Source organism: Gigantopelta aegis, unplaced genomic scaffold (genome assembly GCF_016097555.1).
Source record: "Gigantopelta aegis isolate Gae_Host unplaced genomic scaffold, Gae_host_genome ctg3917_pilon_pilon, whole genome shotgun sequence".
Lineage (NCBI taxonomy): Eukaryota > Metazoa > Mollusca > Gastropoda > Neomphalida > Peltospiridae > Gigantopelta > Gigantopelta aegis.
The window spans coordinates 6,032-29,947 of NW_024533581.1; the positions used below are offsets into that span (position 1 = coordinate 6,032).

A 23,916-nucleotide genomic window follows, 5' to 3' on the forward strand; every position below is an offset into this window, starting at 1 on the left:
GCTCGCGGTTGGCGACAGCCAGTCTGGCGATCTAAGAGAAAGATATGCCGTCTTGGTCGCTGTGGAAATTCAGATGATACGTGAGGTACCGCCTTGTACCCCCAGGCGATTTTCTGGTTTTATAATAAATAGCTATGGTTTAGAGATATCTGGGAGAAGCAAATAGGACGGCTCCCAGGGAACGTTGTCCGTTTGGACTTTGGTAAATATATATATTATTTCTGCTCTGTTGTATAACCTTGATGTGATTGATGTGACTTTTAAATATTTTAATACTGTATTATACCAATATTCTTTAGACAGTGTCTTCGGTCATCTGACGAAGTAAATCGTAGTCTTATTGTTCTAACATTATACGAGTATTTGGTAATATAAAGCTTAGCCAGTCATCCTAGAAGACCTAGGCAAACTGTAGGTTATTGTCTTTATTGTGATAGGTACCAGTATTAATTTTGTGTTACATGGTTACTGAATGAGTAGTTAAGGGTTAATTAAAAATTAACCAGTTAGGAATAGTGTTGTAATTCCTTTATTAATTAAGTTCTCCTGGCAGCGTTTCTCAATTATCACACGTTATTGAACGAGTAATTAAGGGTTAATTAAAAATTAACCAGTTAGGAATAGTGTTGTAATTCCTTTATTAATTAAGTTCCCCTAGAAGCGTTTCTCAATTATCACACGTGTGGGTGTTGTGTCACGGTCAAGTGATTCGCATATTGTGTAAACTAGACACCTAGAGATTAACTAATTAAGTGATCAAGTCTGGGTTGTTATTATTGTTGTTATTAATTAACTACTGCGGCAATACATTTGTCAGCGTAGGTTAATACAGATTCCAAAGTGTATTGTGTTTTTGTTGTGTTTTCTAGTGAACTAAACGTGCTATATTACATATACTTTATATAAGATCGTATCTCTGATCATACCTAGAGACGAGCCAAAGCGGTTTTGAACTGCCTGTTACAGAGAGATCTAATAGATATGCAGTTAGGAGAGATATTTTGATAATCGTGTTTAATTCAGTTACGGGTATTATAGAATCCCCGTGACAACATGGTTATCATTGCCACATTTTTGCCATTTCACCCACTACTTCTTTATACCATGAGGTCAATGGGTTATGGTCCCAACTCCTGCAATTAAGAAAATGTTAGTTCAATGTTACATTTTTGTCTTTATTTTTTGTTTTTCACTAACTATAAGTTCTAAATCAATGAAACTTGGTTTGTAATTGTACATGTGAATGTTCATCTCAGTTAATTAAAAAAAATTTATACATTGTACTAGATTAATCGTGAATTTTACATCACAAATTATTTTTTTATATATATATATACATTTTAAAATGTTTAATATGTATCGGAATAAATATCCATATAGTTTCATCTATAATCATCTTCAAATCAGTTTATTGTTGGCAAGATGTTGAAATTTTTGTTTTAATTGGATATGACAAATGATCGGCAATTAGATATTGGTTGTTAATAGTTGTAAGTTTCAATTCTGCAGACAGTGCAACTTGACTTAATTGTAAACTGATGGCGAATGTGTTTTGTATTGTGATTGGTTAATTTCATTCTTTTTTCGGGATCAAATGAAAATAACACCCGGAAAGTGACGTCATTGGCAATTGGAACAGGCTAAGTTGACGATTCAAGGGTCAACAGTTAAATTGTAGCCAGATATTTTTTTCAAGAAATACCAAATATACAGTTAGTTCTGTAAAAAAATGATTCAGTTTACAATGGACATAACCATATGGAGTTTTTAGATTTGCAGGTGTTATTGTCTATTTGATGCCCGCAAATGTTTCATTTTTGTTCAGGCTAACGCCTTCGATCAAACATTACATTTGCGGGCAAATGTACATTTGTATATTTAACTCGTTTCAAAATTAATTTTAATCAACCATCAACCAAAATACCTTTAGAAAATAGAATATGATAACTGTTATCATATTCTATTTTCTAAAGGTATTTTGGTCTATAATTGAATTATGACTTCATACCCGTAATTGTTGTGCTGGGGTGTTGTTAAACATCCGTTTTATTCTATTCATACCCATAAATCAATGTGTGTGTGTGGGGGGGGGGGGGGGGGGGAGATTTGTTTTAAACCCAGTGTATTTTAACTGAGAAATTGAATGTGTGGAATATACAAGTAACATGTATGCAGCAGTCAGTCAGAAAATCAACAGATAGGAATTGACATTCAATTCGGCTAATCTATTTAATAACAAATTGTACAAAAAGCTAATTTAGCAATCGATGTGTATATGAGCCTTTAGTTTGTTGAATTTTCTTTGGCTTGAGAGAACTTTAATTTGGTTGCACATTTTCAAACAAAATTCACCAAGTTGTTGACATTATTAGCCATCATAGATCCTGATATGTTATATTTTTCAATCCCTTAATGAATCTGATTTGTTTTATTTATAAAATATTCTTCTGTATTAATTCAAAATGCATGTGACGGTACATGCTCTTATCTTTTCGCCTGTGGCGATGTTAATTGTTTTAGAGGGCCGTGTGCAGCTTGGTTACGTAATACCCCCGCGCGACGTGGTAAAGCTGTGCAGTCCCAATATGCACTAGACCAGGTGTGGAGGCCATGTGGCCAGTAGTTACGTAATACCTCCGCTAGTTCGGTTTACAATCGGGGTATTGCTAGCTGAATGGCGACAGTAAGTCTGACCATCTAAGAAAATATACCGTCTTGGTCGCTGTGGAAATATCACATGTAGGGATTCTGTACCGCGTTGTACCCCCAGGCGATATTCGGTTTTATAATAAATAGCTAGGATTTTAAAGATACCGAGGAGAAACATTTGGAAGGCTCCCGGGGAACGTGTCCGACAGGACTGGTAAATATATTTTTCTGCTCTGTTGTATAACCTTGATGTGACTGATGTGACTTTAAATATTTTAATACTGTATTATGCCAATATTATTTAGACAGTGTTTCCGGTAATCTGACGAAGTAAATTGTAGGCTTCACTGTCTAAAATATTAAAGCTTAGCCAGTCATCCTAGAGGACCTAGGTAAACTGTAGGTTATTGTCTTTATTGTGACATGTACCAGTATTAATTCTGTATTACAAGGTTACTGAATGAGTAGTTACGGGTTAATTAAAAATTAACCAGTTAGGAATAGAGTTGTAATTCCTTTATTAATTAAGTTCCCCTGGCAGCGTTTCTCAATTATCACACGTGTGCGGGTTGTATCACGGTGAAGTGATTAGAATATTGTGTGAACTAGACACCTAGTGATTAACTAATTAAGTGATTAGTTCTGGGTTGTTATATTTGTTGTTGTTAATTAACTACTGCGGCAAGTACATTTGTCAGCGTAGTGTTAATACAGATTCCAAAGTGTATTGTGTTTTGTTGTGTCTTCTAGTGAACTAAACGTGCTATATTATATATATTTATATAAGATCGTATCTCTGATTACACCTAGAGACGAGCCACCCGGGTATTAGACTGCCCGATACAGAGAGATCTAATAGATATACAGTTAGAAGAGATATTTGGATAATCGTGTTTTATTCAGTTACGGGTATTATAGGATCCCCGTGACAATGCATATTATGCATACTCAACAAAATTAATTATTTTTGCAATGTTTTATCACAAGATGACTTGCATTGTTTGGTAAAATGAAAAAAATCTTGCTCATGATGGGGTTTTATGGATTTGTTTGTGGATTTTTTTTTTATTGCATTTATGAAAACTAAAAAAATGCATGTTATCTAGGATTCGTTAGATTTTGGTTCGTAACAAACATGTCAATTTGTTTGCTGTAAATTATTGTTTAAGAACATGCTACAGTTTAAACAATTTAAACAGAAAAATATGTAATAGTTGTTTACTATAACAATACATAATTATATATTAAATAAAAGAAAATATTTGATAGAGTCCTGAATTTTATTCATAACTATACCACCGGCCTCGGTGGCGTCGTGGTTAGGCCATCGGTCTACAGGCTGGTAGGTACTGGGTTCGGATCCCAGTCGAGGCATGGGATTTTTAATCCAGATACCGACTCCAAACCCTGAGTGAGTGCTCCGCAAGGCTCAATGGGTAGGTGTAAACCACTTGCACCGACCAGTGATCCATAACTGGTTCAACAAAGGCCATGGTTTGTGCTATCCTGCCTGTGGGAAGCGCAAATAAAAGATCCCTTGCTGCTAATTGGAAAGAGTAGCCCATGTAGTGGCGACAGCGGCTTTCCACTCCAAATCTGTATGGTCCTTAACCATATTTCTGACGCCATATAACTGTAAATAAAATGTGTTGAGTGCATCGTTAAATAAAACATTTCTTTCTTTCTTTCTTTCATAACTATACCAATTAAAACTAAATTTGTTCTTTCTGGAATAATATGGTTGTAATGGTATAATGTTCATAAAAGGATAATAAAAAACCCAGTTTTATTTATGCATTTTTCAGGCCCGTCATTTTAAATGTCCACGCCCACAGAAAAGGAATGTCCTCTATATTTAAACCAGGTGCAACAAACTCAATTCCACCAGCCACTCCCGGCTTGTATTTTAGACTTCCAGAGTATCCAAGGAGACTGACTGTTGTATCACTGGAAACCACAGGATCTGCCAGAGTAAGGACTGAAGATGGCCCCTTTAGAGTGATGGCATAGACGTCAGTTCCAGACGTCCCAGCCTTGCTAGTGTACCTTTAACATAACGACATTATATAACAATTTAGAAACAATACTTTTACAAAAATACAGAATGAAAAATGTCTGCTATGACCCTCTACCCACTCGTCTACCTACGTACCTACCCCCCCCCTCTCTCTCCTCTCTCTCTCTCTCTCTCTCTCTCTCTCTCTCTCTCTCTCTCTCTCTCTCTCTCTCTCTCTCTCTCAGAAAACCTTTTATGGGTGTAAAGTTGATATTCAATCGATGTACTGTACACACACGTATGTATTGTTTAATACCAGCCTCGGTGGCGTCGTGGTAGGCCATCGGTCTACAGGCTGGTAGGTACTGGGTTCGGATCCCAGTCGCGGCATGGTATTTTTAATCCAGATACTGACTCCAAACCCTGAGTGAGTGCTCCGCAAGGCTCAATGGGTAGGTGTAAACCACTTGCACCGACCAGTGATCCATAACTGATTTAACAAAGGCCATAGTTTGTGCTATCCTGCCTGTGGGAAGTGCAAATAAAAGATCACATGTAGGGATTCTGTACCGCGTTGTACCCCCAGGCGATATTCGGTTTTATAATAAATAGCTAGGATTTTAAAGATACCGAGGAGAAACATTTGGAAGGCTCCTGGGGAACCTGTCCGTCAGGACTGGTAAATATATTTTTCTGCTCTGTTGTATAACCTTGATGTGACTGATGTGACTTTAAATATTTAAATACTGTATTATGCCAATATTATTTAGACAGTGTTTCCGGTAATCTGACGAAGTAAATTGTAGGCTTCACTGTCTAAAATATTAAAGCTTAGCCAGTCATCCTAGAGGACCTAGGTAAACTGTAGGTTATTGTCTTTATTGAGATATGTACCAGTATTAATTCTGTATTACAAGGTTACTGAATGAGTAGTTAAGGGTTAATTAAAAATGAATGAAAAATGTCTGCTATGACCCCCTACCCACTCGCCTACCTACGTACCTACCTACCCCCCTCTCTCTCTCTCTCTCTCCTCTCTCTCTCTCTCTCTCTCTCTCTCTCTCTCTCTCTCTCTCTCTCTCTCTCTCTCTCTCTCTCAGAAAACCTTTTATGGGTGTAAAGTTGATATTCAATCGATGTACTGTACACACACGTATGTATTGTTTAATATCAGGCTCGGTGGCGTCGTGGTAGGCCATCGGTCTACAGGCTGGTAGGTACTGGGTTCGGATCCCAGTCGCGGCATGGTATTTTTAATCCAGATACTGACTCCAAATCCTGAGTGAGTGCTCCGCAAGGCTCAATGGGTAGGTGTAAACCACTTGCACCGACCAGTGATCCATAACTGATTCAACAAAGGCCATGGTTTGTGCTATCCTGCCTGTGGGAAGTGCAAATAAAAGATCCGTTGGTGCTAATCGGAAGAGTAGCCCATGTAGTGGCTACAGCGGGTTTCCTCTCAAAATCTGTGTGGTCCTTAACCATATGTCTGACGCCATATAACCGTAAATAAAATGTGTTAAGTGCGTTCTTAAATAAAACATTTCTTTCTTTGTATTGTTTAAATGTTCATTTATGTACAGTTGCACATGTAAAAGAATATGCCTAGATTCGAACTATATGTACACATCCCTGAAATCAATGTATCATTATAGGATATTAAACCAGCTGCCATTTCCTATTGTGTTTATGTCCCGAGTGAAATTATTTTCAGTTGTCATGAGCAAGTGACAATGGAAATGATTTCACAAGAAACATAAACATGAAATGGTAGCAAGCAGAGGCATATCGGGGGTGGGGTGGGTGGGGTGGGGGGGGGGGGGGCAGGGGTAAATTATATATTAATTATAAAAAAAATTACAACCCCCACTCCAAACCTCCCCCAAAGTTCTCTTGGCATTCCACCTCATGTCACTGCCCCCCCCACCCTCCCAAATGAACTTTCTGGATCCTCCACTGGCAAGTTTAATATCCTATTTATTACCCATAATTGATATTAACTGATATCACTCGACTCGTTAGGTTGACTTTCATATAAGGTTGTAGTGCACCAATCGATGACGTCGAAGTGTTACGGCCCACTTTGCGTTCTAGTGGGATGTATCACTTTGATATATATCAAGATATTTTTAACCATATAGGTAATAATAATCTATATTTGACTCTACTCATCTGCTACAAGAACTGCAGACCATTGAAGATCAAAGAACTTACCACACCCCGGGTGTCATGGAGTCGTTTTGATTTTTCCAAGGCTTGGTGGCGTACATAGCATCACCGTTCACACCCAGCCATGATCCCATTTGTCGGAGTCGCTCCTCGTAGATTGGTGCAATTGTTCCATAGGATGTGGGACCCACATTCACCAGAAGGTTCCCGCCAAAACTATAAAATATTTAGAGATTTCCTGGGAACATGTATCAGGACATGAAAAGTGTTGTGTTTAATGTTAAATATTGGTTTAGTAGAGTCCAGACTCGAGCTCCATAAACTAAATACAGTTAAAGGCCTGTAGTATCAAAACAAAACAAAACAAAAACATGAACACTTGTCTAATTTAGTTAAAGCCTAGACTATACTTTGAACACTGGTACAGTAGAGTAGATTTTTGTTTATATGATACCACTAGAATACGTTGAATAAAGGGATACGCCCTAGTTACGGCTAGTTGTTAACCATTACGGCGTTGTTTTTCGCTATTAAACCCATTTTTTTCACAAATAAAATTGCACTTTACTTACATTTTATTATTTAGAATACACATTTCCATTCACCTGAAGTGCTTTTTGGTAATCCTGGTAATCCTGATGTTTGTAAAACCACGAAATGCATTTTTTGTATTTCTTAACAAGCCGCGTGCTCTCGAGAAAAAACCGTTAAGCAAGCGAGGTCCAATCTATTTTTAGAGCGAATCTTCCTGTGTACACGTCACAGACGTTGGTATACCACGTGACCGTTATCATTTTGGTTCGGTTTGTTTTCTTGTGCACGGTTCGCGCAATCAACATCCGATTTGTTGTCGTTTGCTTGTTGTTCATTTGTGAGATTTTTCTTCACAGTTTGTGAACGTTTTCAGTAACAATAAAGTTCAGACAAGTAAGTGTCTCAATACAAAAGTCTTACGATATCTGGAGAGGGGATACAACCAGGACATAACAGTTGGAACATGTCCAGGAGAGGTGAAAAGAACGCATCCCAAGTCTGTGCGCACTCTGTGAAATTTGTCGTGACGTAGGCATTGTTGTGCTTCGAGCGACATCTACCGGTGACATCAGAATACTAACTTTCAAAATTATTTCAAGCAATTGGGACATGGCGATTCCCATGGTATTTATCGATATAAAACCTGCTTTTTAACTCCAATTGATAAAAACGTGATCTAAGTGTGTTACAGGTTTGTAGATTAACCAAATTATAATTTATTTTCGCTGGATGGAACTAGGGCGTGCGGCTTTAATTAATCATTGGCTATTGGTGTCAATGATTCTGACATGTAGTCTTCAGAGGAAACTTGTTAAATGTTTTCATTAACAGAAAGGGATTTTGGATATGCACAGAAAGAGCAGTACATACCAAAGCCTTTAATATACCATTTGATATACCACTGGTAGTAGTTAAGACCTGGGCTTTATAAAACTTAGAACACTGATGCAGTAGAGTTAAGGTCCATCCTCTTTTCATTTATTTGAATCAACCTATTTTCGTGCTTATATCCAATTAAGGTTCAAGCACGCTGTCCTGGGCACACACTTCAGTTATCTGGGCTGTCTGTACAGGACAGTGGGTTAGTTGTTAATTGTTAGTGGTTAGTGAGAGAGAAGAGGATGTAGTGGCCTTACATCTACCCAGTGAGTCATTAAAACTCGCTCTGGGTGGGAGCTGGTACCGGGCAGCGAACCCTGTACCCACCAGCCTTATGTCCGATGGCTTAACCATGACGCCACCGAGGCCAGTGTCCATCCTCTATAACACCTTGAACACTGGTCTGGTAGAGTTGAGGCAAAGGCTTACTTAACAGTTGAATACCAGTCTAGTAGAGTTTCAGCCCAAGTAGGATGTGCCAAGCATACGTTTTCTGCTGTTCACCAAGACTAACAATAAATTATGTCGCAAAGTACCAAGCTCACAACATGTCACACAGCTAATGTCCATAGATAAGTACAGGTGCATGTATGTGCTGGGATATCATTAAACAAACATTAAAGGGACAGTCCTGAGTTTACAACCATTGTAAAATGTGTCCGTAACATATAAATTTAAATACATTTTCTTATTTAAAATATCAGTGTCTGTATTTACAAGGTGTTTATTATTGTCCTAATGCTTGTAGTAGCACAAACTGGATTTTACCTCCCAATAATTTCGTATGTACGAAAAACATATATATCACGAATTAAAGTAAAAACTGAGTGCTACAAACATTAGTATACGACAGCAAACACATTCGATATACAGACACTGGTATTCTAAACAAGAAAATGTATTTAGTATGAAATAGTAGTCGCCAACAAGGCTCTGTTATTGCAAACATCTTACAATGGCTGCAAACTCAGGACAGTCCCTTTAATTAAAGCTGCATTTTATAAATATATATCATTATTATTAAATTGCAAGAAAGCTCATTTGAAAATCAGAAATACCATTATTTATAGAGCATTAATTGTGTTGTATTTCATTTAGCTTATTGAAACTTCTTAACAAGTTCACCAAATTGCTAATAATATTTTTCAGTCCCTGATTAATGTAAAATGATTACTACCTGACAACTGACAACTTCAATAAGCAAGGCAATGAGTTCCTTTATTGAATAAAGTTCATCCACAGTTGCAGTGCGTCTGTATCCCCAGGATTGTTTATCAAAAGTCGTACAATCCTCCCATTTATGAGGCATCAGTTTGCCTGAAAAACAAAATCGGAGGCCTTTGAATTGACAAAGCTCTCATAAACTGTTTTAAGCAACAATGCATCGTGCTTGTGTGTTATTTTGCATTGTACTGCAAGATTGCAATGTTGCAAGAAGTTCGTGAATTAAGCTCGAGGCCTGTTAGTTAGTGGATATTAATAATAATAATGGTGTGCAATTATAAAAGAATGTTGGTTTACACCTAGACTGCTTTAAAAAAAGTAAAACAAGTTTGGTACGTTTTTGAAGTTTGATATCAAAATAACTGTAGACTTTTGAAATTTAAAAGTCGACAGTTAGTCTGCTTAAAAGAAAGTAAAGGATGTTTGGTATGTATATTTTTAAACGTTTGACCAACATTTTAACATTAAATATTAAAAGCCTATATTTTGAGGTGAATTTACTCATAGTTTCTATATATTTACCTTTATTTGTTCATTTATTCTACTGGTAAGCGTTCCATAATTAACTCAAGAATATACAAATTGTAATGTGCTGCTGTATAAACCGTGGCTTCCTCAAGAATCAAGGGTGGGACGTAGCTCAATGGTACAGCGCTCGCCTGATACGCGATCGATTTGGATCGATTCCTGTCGGTGGGACCATTGGGCTATTTCTCGTTCCAGCCAGTGCTCCACAACTGGTGTAACAAAGGCCGTGGTATGTACTATCCTGTCTGTGGGATAGTTCATATAAAAGATCCCTTGCTGCTAATCGAAAAGAGAAGCCCATGGAGTGGCGACAGCGGGTTTTCTCTCTCAATATATCTGTGGTTCTTAACCATATGTTTGACTCCATATAACTGTAAATAAAATGTGTTGAGTGCATCGTTAAATAAAATATTTCATTCCTTCCTTCCTCAAGAATCATGAGTAAAAATAGAAAATAAACCAAATCAAATCTATACATCAGATGCCTTTTTGCATTGCTCTGTGAGATCACAAACTTGCAAGAGTATAGTGAATCAAGTCCCAAAACTGTAGCTACTGTCATGCTGTCAAAGAATTCTGAATGCAGAGCGTGTGCCATAATTATTTTAACTTCAAAATCTGTCTGTCACCATTTATAGATTTTCCAATGTTTAAAAAAAAAAAATTCTAGGAAATGTAATTGTATGACTGTACTCTTTAAGGGCATTTACTTCAAGGTATTTTCTTTATATTATTTCAAAATAAAAGTAGTTACTTTTCGTGGGAAACATCCATTATGCAACTTAGACAGAGGTTTGTTTTAACAACCTCTGTTCCTCCCCATGATCTGACAGGTCAGGTCAGGTCATAGGTTTTAATGTGCACATTCATAATAAGCTGCCATGGGCGGAGGTGTTGACTTTCGCCGGCTCCTCCGTCCAGGCCAAGAAAAGGTTTGAGGCGGGAGGAAGAGGGGACCGCTCGCGCTGGCATGTGCAAGGAAGGCACAAGCAGTCCGACCAGGGTTGGTAGCGGGCGAGGGGTTGGTTTTGGTGTTCATAATCTTCTCTACTTAACATATATGTAGGCCAGCACTGTACATTCCTAAAGATGAAACTACTGAACCATATATAGACAGACTGTAGGAACCAGGAGGTGAGGACCAGGGTGTCTCTGCACCCTCCACTTGAGTTCCAAATCATTTACTTTTTTACCTACTCTATATAAATCATATACATGTACACTATAGCGACCCCTCCCCCCTTCACATATCATTCCTAAGGGACTGTGATCAGCAATACAAATGAAGGATGCACTAACCAGAATTGAACTTGTCAGTACAGTCCCAGAAACCACCATGTTGACAGCGTGTATTGTATCCCCACCGATCATTTACAATAACTTTGTCCTTTACTGGGCTGTCGAATTAAAAACAGACTGATTAGTCAAACATGGTAACTAAATTAATTGATATATGCTATAAACATTTTCAAAGGTGTACAAAGAATACTCTTTTTTTTTTCTACTACCCTCACCCTACTAAAAGTATATATCAAAAACAGTTTTGTAAAGGATATTGTTCGCATTTGTTAACGTGTATGCTGGCAATAACCTCTTCTCCCTTCCCCCTCAACCCAGTGTACCATTAGAATGATTCTGGCAATGTTGATAAGAATGAATGGTGCTTAAGCACAAAAGTAGGTTTCTTGTAATACCTGGGCACGTGTTTATAAATTGTATGGCGTTGTCATGACATTAGTGTCTCAGAGTTTTGAGTCTGGACTCTAAACGTTTTATAAGCTCCAGGCCTGGTGCCATTAAAATGGTCAGTTATTTATAACAGAGAGAGAGAGAGACAGAGAGAGAGAGAGAGAGAGAGAGAGAGAGAGAGAGAGAGAGAGAGAGAGAGAGAGAGAGAGAGAGAGAGAGAGAGAGACAGAGAGAGAGAGAGATACCAAAGTTTCAATTATTTTTATTTTGTATATACTGTTGTGATGGAACATGCTCTTAATTTCTTTTCGCCTGTGGCGATATTAATTTGTTTTAGAGGGCCATGTGCAGTCCCAATATGCACTTAGATTAGCTGGGCACTTTGTTACGTAATACCTCCGCGCGACCGTACCCCTAATACACACCCAGACCAGGTGCGGAGGCCATGTGGCCAGTAGTTACGTAATACCTCCGCGAGTTCTGGTTTACGACCAGGGGATGTCAATGAACTGGCGACAGTTAGTCTGGTCTTCTAAGAGAAAAATACGTCTCTGGGAGATGTGGCAATATCTCATGATACGTGAGGTGCCGCGTTGTGCCCCCAGGCGATATTCGGTTTTGTAATAAATAGATAGGTTTTAGAGATAATCTGACAAAGTAAACTGTAGGCTTCACTGTTCTAAAAATATTATTAAAGCTTAACCAGTCATCCTAGAGGACCTAGGTAAACTGTAGGTTATTGTTTTTGTTGTGATAGGTACCAGTATTAAGTCTGTATTACAAGGTTACTGAATGAGTAGTTAAGGGTTAATTAAAAATTAACCAGTTACGAATAGAGTTGTAATTCCTTTATTAATTAAGTTCCCCTGGAAGCGTTTCTCAATTATCACACGTGTGGGTGTTGTGTCACAGTGAAGTGATTAGAATATTGTGTAAACTAGACACCTAGTGATTAACTAATTAAGTGATTGGTTCTGGGTTGTTATTATATTGTTGTTGTTAATTAACTACTGCGGCAGTACATTTGTCAGCGTAGTATTAATACAGATTCCAAAGAGTATTGTGTTTTGTTGTGTTTTCTAGTGAACTAAACGTGCTATATATATACTTTATATAAGATCTTATCTCTGATATACCTAGAACCGAGCCACGCGGGTATTGGACTGCCCGATACAGAGATATCTAATAGATATACAGTTAGGAGAGATATTTGGATAATCGTGTTTCATTCAGTTACGGGTATTATAGGATCCCCGTGACAGGAGTGAAAATTGTGGCGCTCGTCCCGGATCTGAAACGGGACATGCATATTTCAAAAAGTATTGTTTATAAATGGGGGCTTTATAAATTATTTTTACAAATTACTAGAAGTAGCAACGTTGTTCACTAGAAAAAATTAATAATAAGTGCGTCACATCTAAACATGGATAAGAATTTGCTGGATAGACATACGCTCAGTGTAGTGGAGATTAACCGAGCACGTAAGGCCGAGTTAGTTGAAATCGCAAGTGAGCGGGAAATTGATTTAACATCAGCTAAAACCTTAGGTGATATAAAGACAATTATTATCCAGGAAGTTTTTGGTGATAGGCCTGTTATGGAAGACAGTGAGATTGTTCCAGAGATAGAGATAAATGAGTTAAGTGTGGAATAACAATTAGCTTTTAAAAAACTTGAGTACGAAAGAGAAGAACGTGCATTAGATAGAGAGAGAGATAGAGAGAGGGATAGAGAGGGGGAGAGAGAGAGAGAGAGAGAGAGAGAGAGAGAGAGAGAGAGAGAGAGAGAGAGAGAGAGAGAGAGAGAGAGAGAGAGAGAGAGAGAGAGAGAGAGAGAGAGATAGAGAGGATAGAGAGAGGGAGAGAGAAAGGGAGAGAGAAGAGAGAGAGAGAACGAAGAGAGAGATAGGGATAGAGAATTCCAGTTTGCAAAATTAAAGGTGGAACATGAGTTAAAGTTGAATACTGAAGAAGTTAGGCGAGAAGTAGGAAATGGGTTTAACATGTCGGAGGCTTATAGATCAGTGCCTGTATTTGACGACCAGGAGGTAGATTTGTTCTTCCGACTTTTTGAACGGGCCGTCAAGCAGCTAAATTGGCCGCAGTCTAAGTGGACATTGTTAGCCATGTCTAAGTTTAAGGGTAAGGCTAGCGTAGCTTATAACTCAATGAGTGATGAGCGAGCAAAGTTGACTACATTGATACAAGACAATGTTTCCATTTGTCAGGACCTTCCAACGGTTACCAATACCTTAAGCCAGGATGTACGCTTGGAACCCAACGCTACACGGATTCGACAGCATACCCATCGGAGAAAACCTCGAAAATGTGCGACACTGAAAAAGAAGGAAACGAAGTTCCAGTGGTCAGATAAATGCGAGAAGTCATTCAACCATCTCAAGCAGATGCTCTCCTCGTCTCCCGTGATGGCAGCACCAGACTACCGGAAACCTTTCAAGCTGGCTGTGGATGCTAGTGACGTGGGAGCTGGAGCTGTGCTGTTCCAGGAAGACGAAAATGGACTGGACCATCCTGTAAGTTTCTTCTCCAAAACGTTTGAGAAACACCAGATGAACTATTCCACTATAGAGAAGGAAGCTTTGGCCATGGTACAAGCTCTGAAGCATTTTCAGATCTACGTGAAATCGGCATTGCATCATTGACGAACCATAATCCGCTTACTTTCATTCACAGAATGAAAGCCACCAACCAGAGAGTTTTGAGATGGAGTCTTCTTCTGCAGGAATTCCCAATTACCATTGAACATATCAAGGGCACATCCAATGTAATCGCTGATGCCCTGTCCCGAAGTTGAACGTTATGATAATGTGTTGACATTCTTGATTTCTGTTTTGTTTTTATATATTTTATTGTATACCAGGGACTCAGAGACTCAGTGTGATTACTGGTAGTCACCTTATTACTATGTGTTATAAATGCCTGGATGCGTCGATTAACGCACATTTGTTTTATTGTAGTATATTTCCGTATTCCTAGAGTAGAGGAAATATCCTTTTTGAGGTGGGGGTGTGTGACGGAACATGCTCTTAATTTCTTTTCGCCTGTGGCGATATTAATTTGTTTTAGAGGGCCGTGTGCAGTCCCAATATGCACTTAGACTAGGTGGGCACTTTGTTACGTAATACCTCCGCGCGACCGTACCCCTAATACACACCCAGACCAGATGCGAATGCCATGTGGCCAGTTGTTACGTAATACCTCCGCGAGTTCTGCTTTACGACCAGGGGATGTCAACCAACTGGCGACAGTAAGTCTGGTCTTCTAAGAGAAAAATACGTCTCTCGGAGTTGTCGCAATATCTCATGATACGTGAGGTGCCGCGTTGTGCCCCCAGGCGATATTCGGGTTTGTAATAAATAGATAGGATTTAGAGATATCGAGGAGAAACATAGGAAGGCTTCCAGGGGGAACGTTGTCCGTCCGGACTGGTAAATATATCATTTCTGCTCTGTTGTATAACCTTGATGTGATTGATGTGACTTAAAATATTTTAATACTGTATTATACCAATATTATTTAGACAGTGTTTCCGGTAATCTGACGAAGTAAACTGTAGGCTTCACTGTTCTAAAAATATTATTAAAGCTTAACCAGTCATCCTAGAGGACCTAGGTAAACTGTAGGTTATTGTCTTTATTGTGATAGGTACCAGTATTAAGTCTGTATTACAAGGTTACTGAATGAGTAGTTAAGGGTTAATTAAAAATTAACCAGTTAGGAATAGTTGTAATTCCTTTATTAATTAAGTTCCCCTGGAAGCGTTTCTCAATTATCACACGTGTGGGTGTTGTGTCACGGTGAAGTGATTAGAATATTGTGTAAACTAGACACCTAGTGATTAACTAATTAAGTGATTAGTTCTGGGTTGTTATTATATTGTTGTTGTTAATTAACTACTGCGGCATTTGTCAGCGTAGTATTAATACAGATTCCAAAGAGTATTGTGTTTTGTTGTGTTTTCTAGTGAACTAAACGTGCTATATATATACTTTATATAAGATCTTATCTCTGATATACCTAGAACCGAGCCACGCGGGTATTGGACTGCCCGATACAGAGATATCTAATAGATATACAGTTAGGAGAGATATTTGGATAATCGTGTTTCATTCAGTTACGGGTATTATAGGATCCCCGTGACAGGAGTGAAAATTGTGGCGCTCGTCCTGGATCTGAAACGGGACATGCATATTTCAGAAAGTATTGTTTATAAATGGGGGCTTTATAAATTATTTTTACAAATTACTAGAAGTAGCAACGTTGTTCACTAGAAAAAATTAATAATAAGTGCGTCACATCTAAACATGGATAAGAATTTGCTGGATAGGCATACGCTCAGTGTAGTGGAGATTAACCGAGCACGTAAGGCCGAGTTAGTTGAAATCGCAAGTGAGCGGGAAATTGATTTAACATCAGAAAAAACCTTAGGTGATATAAAGACAATTATTATCCAGGAAGTTTTTGGTGATAGGCCTGTTATGGAAGACAGTGAGATTGTTCCAGAGATAGAGATAAATGAGTTAAGTGTGGAATAACAATTAGCTTTTAAAAAACTTGAGTACGAAAGAGAAGAACGTGCATTAGATAGAGAGAGAGATAGAGAGAGGGATAGAGAGGGGGAGAGAGAGAGAGAGAGAGAGAGAGAGAGAGAGAGAGAGAGAGAGAGAGAGAGAGAGAGAGAGAGAGAGAGAGAGAGAGAGATAGAGAGGATAGAGAGAGGGAGAGAGAAAGGGAGAGAGAAGAGAGAGAGAGAACGAAGAGAGAGATAGGGATAGAGAATTCCAGTTTGCAAAATTAAAGGTGGAACATGAGTTAAAGTTGAATACTGAAGAAGTTAGGCGAGAAGTAGGAAATGGGTTTAACATGTCGGAGGCTTATAGATCAGTGCCTGTATTTGACGACCAGGAGGTAGATTTGTTCTTCCGACTTTTTGAACGGGCCGTCAAGCAGCTAAATTGGCCGCAGTCTAAGTGGACATTGTTAGCCATGTCTAAGTTTAAGGGGAAGGCTAGCGTAGCTTATAATTCAATGAGTGATGAGCGAGCAAAGTTGACTACATTGATACAAGACAATGTTTCCATTTGTCAGGACCTTCCAACGGTTACCAATACCTTAAGCCAGGATGTACGCTTGGAACCCAACGCTACACGGATTCGACAGCATACCCATCGGAGAAAACCTCGAAAATGTGCGACACTGAAAAAGAAGGAAACGAAGTTCCAGTGGTCAGATAAATGCGAGAAGTCATTCAACCATCTCAAGCAGATGCTCTCCTCGTCTCCCGTGATGGCAGCACCAGACTACCGGAAACCTTTCAAGCTGGCTGTGGATGCCAGTGACGTGGGCTGTTCCAGGAAGACGAAAATGGACTGGACCATCCTGTAAGTTTCTTCTCCAAAACGTTTGAAAAACACCAGATGAACTATTCCACTATAGAGAAGGAAGCTTTGGCCATGGTACAAGCTCTGAAGCATTTTCAGATCTACGTGAAATCGGCATTGCATCAAGTGGTTGTCTTGACGAACCATAATCCGCTTACTTTCATTCACTGAATGAAAGCCACCAACCAGAGAGTTTTGAGATGGAGTCTTCTTCTGCAGGAATTCCCAATTACCATTGAACATATCAAGGGCACATCCAATGTAATCGCTGATGCCCTGTCCCGAATTTGAACGTTATGATAATGTGTTGACATTCTTGATTTATGTTTTGTTTTTATATATTTTATTGTATACCAGGGACTCAGAGACTCAGTGTGATTACTGGTAGTCACCTTATTACTATGTGTTATAAATGCCTGGATGCGTCGATTAACGCACATTTGTTTTATTGTAGTATATTTCCCTATTCCTAGAGTAGAGGAAATATCCTTTTTGAGGTGGGGGTGTGTGACGGAACATGCTCTTAATTTCTTTTCGCCTGTGGCGATATTAATTTGTTTTAGAGGGCCGTGTGCAGTCCCAATATGCACTTAGACTAGGTGGGCACTTTGTTACGTAATACCTCCGCGCGACCGTACCCCTAATACACACCCAGACCAGATGCGAATGCCATGTGGCCAGTTGTTACGTAATACCTCCGCGAGTTCTGCTTTACGACCAGGGGATGTCAACCAACTGGCGACAGTAAGTCTGGTCTTCTAAGAGAAAAATACGTCTCTCGGAGTTGTCGCAATATCTCATGATACGTGAGGTGCCACGTTCTGCCCCCAGGCGATATTCGGGTTTGTAATAAATAGATAGGATTTAGAGATATCGAGGAGAAACATAGGAAGGCTTCCAGGGGGAACGTTGTCCGTCCGGACTGGTAAATATATCATTTCTGCTCTGTTGTATAACCTTGATGTGATTGATGTGACTTAAAATATTTTAATACTGTATTATACCAATATTATTTAGACAGTGTTTCCGGTAATCTGACGAAGTAAACTGTAGGCTTCACTGTTCTAAAAATATTATTAAAGCTTAACCAGTCATCCTAGAGGACCTAGGTAAACTGTAGGTTATTGTCTTTATTGTGATAGGTACCAGTATTAAGTCTGTATTACAAGGTTACTGAATGAGTAGTTAAGGGTTAATTAAAAATTAACCAGTTAGGAATAGTTGTAATTCCTTTATTAATTAAGTTCCCCTGGAAGCGTTTCTCAATTATCACACGTGTGGGTGTTGTGTCACGGTGAAGTGATTAGAATATTGTGTAAACTAGACACCTAGTGATTAACTAATTAAGTGATTAGTTCTGGGTTGTTATTATATTGTTGTTGTTAATTAACTACTGCGGCATTTGTCAGCGTAGTATTAATACAGATTCCAAAGAGTATTGTGTTTTGTTGTGTTTTCTAGTGAACTAAACGTGCTATATATATATACTTTATATAAGATCTTATCTCTGATATACCTAGAACCGAGCCACGCGGGTATTGGACTGCCCGATACAGAGAGATCTAACAGATATACAGTTAGGAGAGATATTTGGATAATCGTGTTTCATTCAGTTACGGGTATTATAGGATCCCCGTGACAACTGTATATTTCAATACTTTTTCAGTCAGTTGTAAATCACAGTTTAGATCAAAGTGAAAGAACACCAATTGTGTGAACTTCCTTTTAAACAGCAAGAAAATTACCTTTCATTATAGAGCCAGGCCAAGAAGATTGTAGAGTTCCAATACCAGTCAGGACCCATCCAGTTCCCATCAGACCACAACAGATCAGGCTCGTACTTGTTGACCAGTTCATACAGCTTGAGAAGAGTCTTTCTCTGTGAAATAAACATCATACCGGTTACCACATATGATACTGATTGACAAGTTCATACAGCTCGGGGAGAGTCTTTCTCTGTGAAATAAACATCATACCGGTTACCACATATGATCCTGACTGACCAGTTCATACAGCTCGGGGAGAGTCTTTCTCTATGAAATAGACATCATACCGGTTACCACATATGATCCTGATTGACAAGTTCATATAGCTCGGGGAGAGTCTTTCTCTGTGAAATAAACAACATACTGGTTACCACATATGATACTGATTGGTAATTTGATTTGCTAGAAAGTTTTCAAAATAATATATTTTATAAAGGACATATATCACCAGCTTAGTACAATTCGTCATTAAAATTTTATTTGTGTCAGTAAACAGTGATAATAAATGAAAGGTGGTTTTAATTAGCCAAACATAAAAACCTTGTCCTGTGTCTATACAATGCATGAATATTAATTTAATTTTAACATTGTTTTTATTCTTGATTAGCTAAAAAAACCAATGACACTTAACTATTTGTTTTTTAAGAGTTAAAACTTCCTTCATCAGTGTATTATCTGTTAAAATAACCTATATATTTTCTCTACTATTTGTATCCAGGACTTGAGTCCTATCGTGTTTTTAAACATAATTAGCCTTACTTCAAATGAAGTGTATCGTTTGTTAAAAACAAACTATCCTACCATAACAAAGTCATTCGTCTGAAATTTGTTTGCCGTGTCCTGCAGAAACCACGGGTTGAACAAGTCGTATAGACAATGGTACACACCAAAGTAAATGTTGGTTCGATTTCAAATGACAGAAGCCAATTCACCTGTAAATAAACAATCTTCTAAAAACACTGACTAGTCTACATCTGGCTAAAACATAAACAGCTGTTGTTTTCTTTTACTTAGAATATCTGTCTCATCACCGATCATCGGTTAGGCCATAATCAGTTTGCACCAACCGAGCAATTTTTATTATATACTCTTCAAAAAACGAAACTTGACACTGGTAAAAATAATGCTATCAGATTATTTTTACAGAATCAGAGACATCTTAAAGAAAATCAAGTAAGTGAGCGAATGGTGAATGAAAAACACGATAAAACACGTCCGATTCGCATAAACGTAGCTATAGGCAACTTTTGTAATGAAACGCAAAAGAGCAATCCTCAGAGAAGCATGTGCATCATGAAGTTCTGTAACTTTGCATGCCGAACCCTCTGTTGGTGTGACATAAAAGGCCACATCAGCAGTGATTCAAACAGACCGCATAACGACACTGTAGGTAACGCAATAACGCCAAGACTGACGTCAGCGAAACGCAATAATGCAGGGACAACTCAACAAGCTGTGGCAAGACCCTTTGGCGTCTCCAGGCAGACCATCTCTGCTTTATGGGCACGGTACAACACCAATCAAAGTGTTAATGACAGGCCAAGGTCAGATGGTCCCAGAGTAACCACCACCGCTCAAGATCGATACATCCGGGTGTGTCATCTTCGAAATCGAACCACAACAGCAACAACCACAGCGACACAAATCCCTGAACTACGCAGAATTTCTGACCAGACAGTTCGTAATCGGCTGAGAGAGGCAGGAATTTCCCCTAGAAGACCAGTGCGACGTAACGTTTTGACCCCACGTCACTTAGAGGAGTGTCTGCAGTGGTACTAGTAGAGGGTGAGATGGACACGTGCCAGGTGGAGGACTGTTTTGTTCTGAGATGAGTCTCGTTTTCTCCTGTCACGTGCTGATGGACGCACACGTGTCTATAGACGTCGAGGGGAACATTATGCTCTAACCTGCGTGCAACAAGTCGACCGTTTTGGTGGTGGCAGTGTCATGGTGTGGGCAGGAACCCATCATGATGGTAGGACGGCTCTTGTGCATGTGGCAGGTGCACTGACGGGCATCAGATATCGAGACGAGATCCTGCAGGATCACGTTATTACGCACATGAACATCAAAGGTGGAATGTTTCAGCATGACAATGCCAGACCACATGTTGTACGTGTTACTCAGGAGTTTCTGCAGCGCCACAACGTCCAGACATTACCTTGGCCTGCCCATTCGCCAGATTTGAACCCAATAGAACATCTATGGGATGCACTGGATCAGCGTGTGCGCCGGAGGAATCCACCACCCCAGACACATCAGAAACTTCTTACGGCACTGCAGCATGCGTGGCAGAGCATTCCACAACGTGTTGTGCAACGTTTGATTGCTTCCATGCGTGGCTGTTCTCAAGCTGTCAGCAGGGCTCGTGGTTTTCATAACCGATACTGATACACACCTATGTCACATATGCCTGTGTACATGTTTCAGGTGGATTCACAGAGATACTGTTTCGGACATATACATAGTAATACCCTTCCCATGGGGTAATAATACCCTTCTTTTAAGAGCCAAAAATATCACACGAAAGTGGTTTTATACATAATTGCAATATTTGATTTTTATTCACACGCACAGACACAGTATTGTAAAGGTATACTCCTAAAAAGGGACACACACCTCCTTTTTTCCCGCTCCCCACATAATTATGTTTTACTCATCACCACCCCTACCCAAACAAAAACAAAAAAGAAAGGGATCCTTGTTTACTGACACATCAGCACATTTAAACATACATCTACACGCGCGCACGCATACACACATGCACGAGCACACACGTGCACCCCCCCCCCCCCCCCCCCGCCACATATCTTTTCAAATCATTGTTTACACTGTCCAAGCCTCAAACAATTCCGTGACGTCATTTGTCATTGTAACACACTGTTAAACTTAGTGGGTAGAACGCTTACCTGAGGCGCGATGCGTTGTACGATAGGAAGGCGATGGGTTTTATCCCGTCCCACCCATATTTCTTTCTCTTTTTCTTTTTCATATCATTGTGTTCGCCGTGGAAGGCAAACTTCGCTTCCAGGTGTCAAACAATTGCGAGATGTCATTTGTCATTGTAATATTACGGCAATATCAAGTATACTGGGTAGAGAGCTCACCTGAGGCGTATTACCTTATAGGATACGAACTATAAGGTATCTTTCCGTTACAACCGGTGCACAGCTATTCTTAAGTAAGTCTTTATGCTGTGGAAGCAAAATTTCGTTTCTAACCGTCAAACAATTGCGTGACGTCATTTGACATTGTAAGAAAATGACAATATCGAGCTTAGTGGAGAACACCACCCCACCCCACCCCTGCGCTAAATTCGTGAACATGCGTCTGGCCCTACCGAACGCCATTTTACCTGTCCGTCGAAAAAAATAAAACAAAAATGAATGCTGCATGATAACTTCCAGAATATTACATACGTATACCTTTATTTTACATCAGTTGTTGTCTACGGCCATACCAGGTTGAAAGCACCGGTTCTCGTCCGATCACCGAAGTTAAGCAACGTCGGGCCCGGTTAGTACTTGGATGGGTGACCGCCTGGGAACACCGGGTGCTGTAGACATTTTTTCTATTAAAAAAATAATATTTTAATTTACTTTAGAATATCGATTTTATTTATTTATTTATTTATTTATTCATTTATTATTATTATTATTATTATTATTATTATTGAGGCTAGTCATAAATAAATTCATCTTTAAAGGAGCACTGTTGTTTTAGGACCACGGCAAAGAAATTAACAGTTAAAGTTGTAACAAAGGTGCCTACCCGTTATTCTAATTGCCTTGATTACGTCATTGAGTTTGCTAATTAGATCAACTAATTGACTGGCACTTGAGTGGTCTGGATTTGTGTACAATGTGTATATTGCTGACGTGACACTGAGTATTAGTGCGTGTCATAAGGAATATAAAGTGCATGTTTCTCTTCTCTCTGTACATTTCATTTTTATAATTACGACACTGCTGTTCAATATAATGGAGAAATTCAATCTATACGCCGAACTCTACGATTCTGAGAATCGTTTCAGACGAGCCTGTGAGCAGGTCATCTTCCTTAACGACAGGCTAGAAGACCTCCAGATTCGCTATGATAAAGCGAGAATCGACAACCACAAGTCATTCCGTTACAACCTGCGACTGAAGATGGCAACAGTAGAGGGAGTCCGGAACTCTTACTACGAGTATGCTTGCTGGAAAGCAGAAATGGTTGCAGAGTTGAGGCTGAAGGTGGCAATCGTCTCCCCCGAATCCGAATCCGAAGATGAAGAAATGGAATAAATGCAGACGCCACTTGGTGGCGGCTCTTTTAAGAGCCAAACAAATCACACGAAAGTGGTTTTATACATAATTGCAATATTTGATTTTTATTCACACGCACAGAAACAGTATTGTAAATGCATACTCCCGAAAAGGGACACACACCTACTTTTTTCCCGCTCTCCTCATAATTATCTTTTACTCATCACCACCCCTACCCAATCAAAAACAAAAAAGAAACGGATCCTTGTTTACTGACACCTCAGCACAATTAAACATACATCTACACGCGCGCACGCATACAGACATGCACGAACAGACAACTGCCCCCACACAACTCCCCCCAACACATATCTTTTCAAATCATTGTTTACACTTTCTAAGCCTCAAAAAATTCAGTGACGTCATTTGTCATTGTAACACAAGGGCGATGTTGAACTTAGTGGGTAGAACGCTTACTGAGGCGCGATGCGTTGTACGACAGCAAGGCGATGGGTTTTATCCCGTCCCAACCATATTTCTTTCTCTTTTTCTTTTTCATATCGTTGTTTTCGCCGTGGAAGGCAAACTCCGCTTCCAAGCGTCAAACAATTGCGTGACGTCATTTGTCATTGTAATATTACGGCAATACCAAGTTTACTGGGTAGAGCGCTCACCTGAGGCGTATTATCTTATAGGATGCGAATTATAAGGTATCTTTCCGTTACAACCAGTGCACAGCGATTCTTAAATAAGTCTTTATGCTGTGGAAGCAAAACTTCGTTTCGAAGCGTCTAACAATTGCGTGACGTCATTTGTCATTGTAAGACAATGACAATA

At 39.2% G+C, this 23,916-nt stretch overlaps 1 protein-coding gene and 1 non-coding gene across 2 annotated transcripts; one reads left to right on the forward strand and one right to left on the reverse strand.

Moving 5' to 3' along the window:
• Nucleotides 1-4,318: 4,318 nt before the first annotated feature.
• On the reverse strand, nucleotides 4,319-19,552 carry LOC121392485 (alpha-L-fucosidase-like). Its single transcript, XM_041523681.1, has 6 exons — nucleotides 18,815-19,552; nucleotides 11,279-11,376; nucleotides 9,417-9,544; nucleotides 7,769-7,773; nucleotides 6,860-7,030; nucleotides 4,319-4,695 (listed from the first exon to the last, which is right to left on the reverse strand). Exons 1-6 carry the CDS (start codon nucleotides 18,964-18,966, stop codon nucleotides 4,440-4,442), a joined length of 810 nt encoding a protein of 269 aa, XP_041379615.1. The 5' UTR covers nucleotides 18,967-19,552; the 3' UTR covers nucleotides 4,319-4,439.
• A 2,729-nt stretch (nucleotides 19,553-22,281) lies between these two features.
• On the forward strand, nucleotides 22,282-22,400 carry LOC121392487. The gene has a single exon (XR_005960501.1). It is a non-coding gene; the product is annotated as a 5S ribosomal RNA (ribosomal RNA).
• The last annotated feature ends 1,516 nt before the right edge of the window (nucleotides 22,401-23,916 follow it).